We start from the raw sequence: 7,537 nt of genomic DNA, 5'->3' as shown, positions 1-7,537 counted from the left end.
GGCCCCCTGAAGGAGCCATCGAGGTAAGAGCGATAAAGGATATAACACCAGGAACAGTATTACCACAAAGCGTAGTTAAACGACTACCACGTTTAACTAGGGGGTGTGTCGGAAGCTGTAGAGCTTCTAAGCGTATTAGCCACATACGTGCCATAGCGTATGAGGCGTCGTTGTCAACGTATTAGCCAGTCCCTTTGTCTATAAATACTACTCTTTTTGTCTCCTTTGTAGATAGTTTAACAAGGTACTCTTTTCCTTCCGTATAGCCACCCACTATAGACTGCTTTTAATACTCCCGGAGCTCCCACTGCGTTCGGCAATATGTAATTACATGTATGTATGTACATAATGGCATAATATGTCCGAATACAGCTAGAATTCAAGAGCATCTAATTATTAACTACTTGAACGTCAGATGTGAGAGTTGCTGCCATTCGCATGGTCCTCCAATTTTGTCACTGCCAGGTATTTAGCATTCACACTATTATGTCCTTTAATTGGTCAATGGACAAGGACGGATTCTACACATGTTTGTCTTAGAATAATTACATTGTGTATTGTGTGTATTGTGTAGGGGCCCGTTTCTCTTGTTTCATAATTATATCTACAACCGCAGCAGTCTTTATATCCTTATGCCCAAAGTAGAACTCCTCGACAACTAATTACTGGATATACGTATGTGTAAACGAAATGCGAAATCAGATATTACTTGTATGCACATACATGGAACGCCATCGCCGAATAGTCTCCCGGCTTGGCCCTGTTCCACCAAGCTGATCAGCAACCGTATCAGCAATCTGCTGGCAGGAGTACTGTCTTGTGGTACTATTTCTGGTTACAACCTATTCGATGACTTGGGTAACAGACTCGGTTATAACCTTCGGCCTCCCAGACTTTGGCGCGTTGGCGACATGTTCGTCCTTGATACGGCCACCTGGTACATATCCCCGTGCCTTGGCCCTGCGAAGAAGAGACTTCAGTGCCTCTCTTTTGACCCCAGTTTTAGCTTCGATTTCGGACATTTTGACACCCATACTATGGAGGGTCAACGCCTGTGTTCGTTAGACAATAGTGGTATGTTTGCCGTGCCCAGGGGGCACTTCGGGTACTGCGGGCACTTCGGACGACTCTCTGAGCATAGTAGGCTCTGTCGGTGCTGAGCTAGTTAGAGTAGGTCTATTAACCTTGGAAAGACCGCTTACCAAAACGCTCCAGAATTATCACAGCTACTGTATTTGGGAGATTTGTGGGCTCTGACATCAAGGTTGGGCAGGGAAAAACCCAGATGTGCAGGTGGAGATCAATTTGCAATGGAAATTACAGTATAAACAAGATTGTGTATGCACTTCGCACGTTGTCAGCAGCTTGGGCTTGGCATGCCTGGGGTTGGACCTTTGTGGCCAACCTCCGTAATAGCTCTCGGAGTCAACGGGGACACGACAACACAACAGGCAAGGAAGGTGGTCAAGTGAACACTCGTGTAAATTACCTAAGTAGATTTTGTTATTTTCCTCTCTTATCCTTGTTGTCTTTCCTTTCAATCCTTCTTTTTTCTCCTTCTTCGTCTCCCTCTTTCGTTCGTTCATTCATTCATTCATTCTTCCTGCATTTTTGTCTCGCTTCATTGCTCTTACCCTATTCGTTCGATCAAGAATGTCAAGGGCGTGCACAAGGCACTCGGGCCTTCCTCTCTCTTCGCTTGGGCCCTAATAATAAATGTCTCCTGACCGGCGATCCGCTTTTAGTTCCCCACGGACACGTGCTTATGTGTAATTAATTATTATTAGGAGCGCGCCGAAAATGGCGTTACCTCTCCAAATCCAGAATGCGGAGAGGATGCAAAGGCCGTTCAGGTACCTTAATTGGTAATATCTTCCTGAGCTCGAGCACGACATTTGGGAACCTAACCTGCCTACCTAGGTAATCAATTCGGTTGTCAGCGAAGGGCACATGTGGCCTGACCTGATTAAAGGCACGCCACACCATGAAGAATTGATTACTCGTTCGATTTTGAGCGAATTCAATCGGCCAGTTCCGGCCTCGGCTGGGCTGCCGAATGCGTCACGCTGACGCTGACACGGTTTTCGGATCCTGCTCCCCCTCGCCGAGAGAGAGATGGCGAGCCTTAGCTGGCTCGGCCATCTCGAACTCCTCTTTTTTTTTCTTCTCCCCTGGCTCTGACGGATAAACGAAGATGTCTTGATGATGCTCTGACGTCGGTCTACCTTAATTACGTCCAGAGGAGTGGTTCCCTTCCTACCTACCTTACCTCATGATGGTTGATTTCAGGTGGTGGACCATATAAAATCATATTAATATCTCTTGGAGCTTGCACCGCAAAACTTATGTACATACCTAATAATCAACTTGAATCGTCATAATTAGTAAAAACGAAGGAAAAACGAAGAATCATGGGTACCGAGGGAGAGCTGGTCCGAGACCTGGCGCAGCTGACGCGCCGGGACGTGGCGCTGGTGGGGGGGAAGAACTCGTCGCTGGGCGAGATGATCGGGGCGCTGACGGCCGAGGGGATCGCCGTGCCGCCCGGGTTCGCGACGACGTCGCGGGCGTACTGGCTCTTCGTCGACGCCAACGGGATCCGGGACCAGATGGGCCGGCTCCTGGCCGCGTGGGAGCGCGGCGAGGCGAGCCTGGCCGAGACGGGCCGGGCGGTGCGCGCTCTCTTCCTCGGCGGGAGGTGGCCGGCCGAGGCCGAGGCGGCCGTCCGGGCTGCCTACCGGGACCTCTCGGCCAGGTCTGGTTCTGGGTCCGGGTCCGGGTCCGGGTCTGAGCAAGGGGTGTCGGTGGCGGTGCGGTCGAGCGCGACGGCCGAAGACTTGCCGGACGCGAGCTTCGCCGGCCAGCTCGAGTCGTACCTGAACGTGACGGGGGAGGAGGCGGTGCTGAGGGCGTGCCGGCGGTGCTACGCCTCGCTCTTCACCGACCGGGCCATCAGCTACCGGCGGGCGCGCGGGTTCGACCAGTCGGGCATCGCGCTCTCGGTCGGGGTGCAGCGCATGGTGCGGTCCGACGGGGCCGGCGCCGGCGTCATGTTCTCGCTCGACACCGAGAGCGGCTTCGACAAGCTGGTCCTCATCAACGCCGCCTGGGGGCTGGGCGAGAACGTCGTCCAGGGGACCGTCAACCCGGACGAGTACCAGGTCTTCAAGCCGCTCCTGGACGACCCGGGCCTCGTGCCCATCATCGACAAGAAGCGCGGCGACAAGGCGGTCAAGATGATCTGCCATAGCGGCGGCGGCGGCGGCGGCAGCGGCAGGGAAGAAGAGGAAGGGAAAGGAAGGGGAAGGGGAGGGGGAAGGGGAAGGGGAAGGGGGAGGAAAAAAGGAGAAGAAGAAGAAGAAGTCGAAGAAGAAGCAAGACGGACACGCAACGTGCCGACGTCCAAGGCGGAACGGGATGCCCTGGTGCTGAGCGACGACGAGATCCTGCAGCTGGCGCGCTGGGCCTGCACCGTCGAACGGCACTACGGATGCCCGATGGACATGGAATGGGCCAAGGACGGCCCCGGCGGCCCCCTGTTCGTGGTGCAGGCCCGGCCCGAGACGGTGCACTCGCGGGCGCGGGCCCGGGGGGAGGCGGCCGTGCTCCGGACCTACTCGGTGGGCAACAAGGGCGCGGTGCTGTGCCGGGGCCGCTCGATCGGCGGCGCGGCGGTGGCCGGGCGGGTGTGTCTGATCGAGCACGCCCGGGACATGGACCGGTTCGTGGACGGGTCGGTGCTGGTGACGGGCGCCACGGACCCGGACTGGGTGCCGGTCATGAATCGGGCGGCCGCCATCGTGACGGACCACGGCGGCCGCACGTCGCACGCGGCCATCGTCAGCCGCGAGCTGGGCCTGCCCGCCGTCGTCGGCACGGGAGACGCCACCTACCTGCTGCACACGGGCCAGGACGTGACCGTCTCGTGCGCCGAGGGCGACGAGGGCTTCGTCTACGCCGGCACGGCCGACATCTCGGCCCGCACCGTCGACCTGGCCGCCCTGCCGCCCGCCCGCACCCGCGTCATGCTCAACCTGGCCAACCCGGCCGCCGCCTACCGCTGGTGGCGCCTCCCCGCCGACGGCATCGGGCTCGCCCGCATGGAGTTTGTCATCGCCAACGCCATCCGCGTCCACCCCATGGCCCTCGTCCGCTTCGACCGGCTCCGGGACGCGGCGGCCCGCGAGGAGATCGCCCGTCTGACGGCCGGCTACGACGGCCAGAAGGGGGGGGATGATCGCCCGGGAACCGGAACCGGAACCGGAACCGGAACCGGGACCGGGACCGGCGGCAAGACCAAGCCCGACTACTTTGTCGACCGGCTGGCCCACGGACTGGCCGCCCTCTGCGCCGTCGTGTGGCCCCGGCCGGCCATCATCCGCATGAGCGACTTCAAGACCAACGAGTACGCCGGCCTGGTCGGCGGGGCCGAGTTCGAGCCGGCCGAGGAGAACCCGATGCTGGGCTTCCGGGGCGCGTCGCGCTACTACTCGCCCCGCTACCGCGAAGGCTTCGCGCTCGAGTGCCGCGCGGTCAAGCGCCTGCGCGAGCGCGTCGGCTTCGCCAACGCCGCCGTCATGATCCCCTTCTGCCGCACCCCGGACGAGGCCGACCGGGTGCTGGCCGTCATGGCCGAGAACGGCCTGGTCCGGGGCGAGAACGGGCTGCGCGTGTACGTCATGTGCGAGATCCCCTCCAACGTCATCCTGGCGGCCGACTTCGCCGCCCGCTTCGACGGCTTCTCCGTCGGCTCCAACGACCTGACCCAGCTGACCCTCGGCGTCGACCGCGACTCGGCCGACCTCGCCGGCCTCTTCGACGAGCGCGACCCGGCCGTCCGCTGGATGATCGCCCGCGCCGTCGACGCCGCCCACCGCGCCGGCCGCACCGTCGGCATCTGCGGCCAGGCCCCGAGCGACCACCCGGCCTTTGCCCGCTTCCTCGTCCAGGCCGGCATCGACTCCATCTCGGTCAGCCCCGACAGCTTCCTCGCCGTCAAGCAGCACGTCGCCGAGAGCGAGGCCGCCCTGGCGCGTGACGTGAGCAGATAGCCATGTTTTTTTTGTTTTTTTTATAATTTTTTTATTATTTACGTCTGAAATCAGGTAATTAATCACGGGGGTATTTCAATAAAGATGGTGGCTTGTAATTATGTATGCACCCACGATACGAGATTGTTTTTAGGTGCAGAGCTACAGTAATTAGTACACAGAAGGGCGTCATCAAGTCCATGTAGAGGAGTACATGAATGACGAATATTCTGGGTGGAATTTCGCTTTTTCTTTTCTTTTCCTTTTTTTTTTGTTCACTATTCAACGAGCAGTTCAATTGATTAATTAGTTATTATTAATTTCCAATAACTCGTTTTGCCAATAGTCAGTCCATTGTGTTGCCAATCTGTTGTTGTTAACCCCTGACACCCCTGACTTCAACCTCCCCCCCTCCCCCCTTTTCAAGTAAGTACCAACCTTACTAGCACGGTCCGTACATAATATGTACATACTGTACCTATATATCCGTTCTGCACTCTCACTGGTTCTTGTGCAGTCGCTCAATCGTCTCCTTGAGCCTCTGGGCCGACCGGGACACTGTGGCCTTCTCACGCTCGTCCAGCGGCATCGCGATCGTCCGCATGATGCCCTTCCTCCCCAGAACCACGGGCAGGCTAAAGCAGCAGCCATAGTCGGGCTGGTAGTAGCTGACGGGCCGCACGTCGCCCTTGTCCCGGAGGACGGTCGAGCAGAGGCTGGCCATGATCGAGCCGATGCCAAAAGGGGTGCCCCCCTTGGCCCGGATGATGTGCTCGGAACGGAACTTGCACTCGTCCTCGAGGTCGGCGTGCATGAGTTCCACGCCCGACACGACGGGAGCCACGAACCTGTCCAGCGGCACCCCGTTGACCGTCGCCGTCGACCACGCCACCACCTGCGAGTCGCCGTGCAAGCCCACCACGGACAGGTGGATGGCATCGGCCGAGACCTAGAAAACAAGATTGTCAGTCGGATGATGCTTTCACCTCGAGGTAACGACTAATAAAGTATTTAATCGTGAAAGAAGGACTGCTTTAGAACCGAAAAGGAAGGGGCAAAAAAAAAAAAATTAAAACAAAACAAAAATTGAGGAGTACTCACCCCGGCCCTGTCGGCCACTAGACCCCGGAGCCGCACCGAGTCCAGAAAGGTGCCCGAGCCAAACACTTGGAACCTCGGGAGCCCCGAGAGCTCCTGCGCGATGGACGTGAGCAGGTCGACCGGGTTCGACACCACGATCACGATAGCGTCGGACCGGAACGGCGTCATGTCCCGCATCACGCTGCGCATGACCGACACGTTGCGGTGCATGTGCTGGACGTTCGTCTCGCCTATTCTCATGCGTGAGCCCCTTTTTGCATCCCCTAAGCAAGTAGTCATGTGCCTCATGTGCCTGAATGCATTCCCCCCCATCTTCGTTCCCATAATATCACACGAGAAGAACGCAAAAAAGGGAGGAAAAAAAAAAATGAGAAAATTGACAATCAGAAACTGACCGATGGACCACTTGGAGCCGGCGGTGATGACCACAATGTCGCACTGGCCCGCCTCGCGGTGCGTCGCCGCCCGCACGCGCGTGCCGCTGCCGATGCCGTACGCCACGTCGGCCAGGTCGCGTACCTGCCCGTCCCGCCAGTCTGCTTTGACGTCCACCAGCAGCAGCTCGCCCGCGACCGACTCGAGGATCAGCGCGTACGCCGCCGCCGCGCCCACCTGGCCCACCCCCACGATCGCGATCCGCGACGTCGGCTTCTCGTTTCCGCTCATGGATGATGGCTTTTTAGGCGTCTGGAAAATTAAAGGTGTTATCGATATTATCCTGCTTCAAGGGTCCCTTTGTTTCCGACAAGTCGTTTTTGTTTCTTGGCCTAATTAATTATGCGCAGTACTCCTCAATTTTCCCCTCTGCTTTCCAAAAGAAACAGGGATAGGTAAGGTGAGGTAGGTGCTAGCTTACATAGCTGTTTGCCTGTCCTGGATTGCTGAATCAGTCCGAGCCATCCGCCGCCCCTCCCGATCTCGACCAGTCGAATGACCGACTGATCTCACCATGACAGCGAGGCCCCCTATCCAAAATCGTTCTCCACACCTCAGCGGTTGCCCTTCTGAGATCTGAACCTGACGCTTACAGTTCCCTGACGCAATCCGACCTCGACTAAGACTACCTCGGCCAGAGTTATAGGTACCCCAGCCATGCCTTTCGTCAGACGAGACAGAAATCCTCACCTGATATTCACCCGATGGTAGACAAAATCAATTGCCCGTCCGTTCTAGAACTGAAGAGACCTTGAGGGGAGGGGGGGGGGGGGGGGAGGGCAACGAAACAATCGGGGTTCATGAGTTAAATACGGCACTTGCGGACTCCTAGCTTGATTAATTTGCGCCCAACGTTCCCGATCGCCTACTTGACGATCTCAACCCATTCATCACCAACATTCTTCAGCTCCCCCGATTCACATTATGCATGAACGTTGTGTACCCAATCGGAACCGGAAACCCAGAGCAAA

The 7,537-nt window shown here is 57.4% G+C and overlaps 3 protein-coding genes across 3 annotated transcripts; 1 reads left to right on the top strand and 2 right to left on the bottom strand.

Moving 5' to 3' along the window:
• Positions 1-756: 756 nt before the first annotated feature.
• P884DRAFT_251536 (uncharacterized protein) lies at positions 757-1,248 on the bottom strand. Its single transcript, XM_069440694.1, has 2 exons — positions 1,203-1,248; positions 757-1,156 (listed from the first exon to the last, which is right to left on the bottom strand). The coding sequence occupies exon 2, from the start codon at positions 1,032-1,034 to the stop codon at positions 843-845; it is 192 nt and encodes a 63-aa protein (XP_069293757.1). The 5' UTR covers positions 1,035-1,156; positions 1,203-1,248; the 3' UTR covers positions 757-842.
• A 1,163-nt stretch (positions 1,249-2,411) lies between these two features.
• Positions 2,412-5,051, top strand: P884DRAFT_303313 (uncharacterized protein; the record flags this gene model as incomplete). The annotated part of the gene is made up of 1 exon (XM_069445017.1): positions 2,412-5,051. The coding sequence occupies one exon, from the start codon at positions 2,412-2,414 to the stop codon at positions 5,049-5,051; it is 2,640 nt and encodes an 879-aa protein (XP_069293756.1).
• A 478-nt stretch (positions 5,052-5,529) lies between these two features.
• Positions 5,530-6,797, bottom strand: P884DRAFT_303312 (lactate/malate dehydrogenase; the record flags this gene model as incomplete). The annotated part of the gene is made up of 3 exons (XM_069445016.1): positions 5,530-5,979; positions 6,132-6,361; positions 6,527-6,797. 3 exons carry the CDS (start codon positions 6,795-6,797, stop codon positions 5,530-5,532), a joined length of 951 nt encoding a protein of 316 aa, XP_069293755.1.
• Between the last annotated feature and the right edge of the window lie 740 nt (positions 6,798-7,537).

This window comes from Thermothelomyces heterothallicus (assembly GCF_042370625.1).
Source record: "Thermothelomyces heterothallicus CBS 202.75 unplaced genomic scaffold P884_scaffold_36, whole genome shotgun sequence".
NCBI classification, from domain to species: Eukaryota; Fungi; Ascomycota; class Sordariomycetes; order Sordariales; family Chaetomiaceae; genus Thermothelomyces; species Thermothelomyces heterothallicus.
The sequence above is the reverse complement of the archived record's forward strand: the minus strand, read 5'-3'. Positions and strand labels throughout refer to the sequence as shown.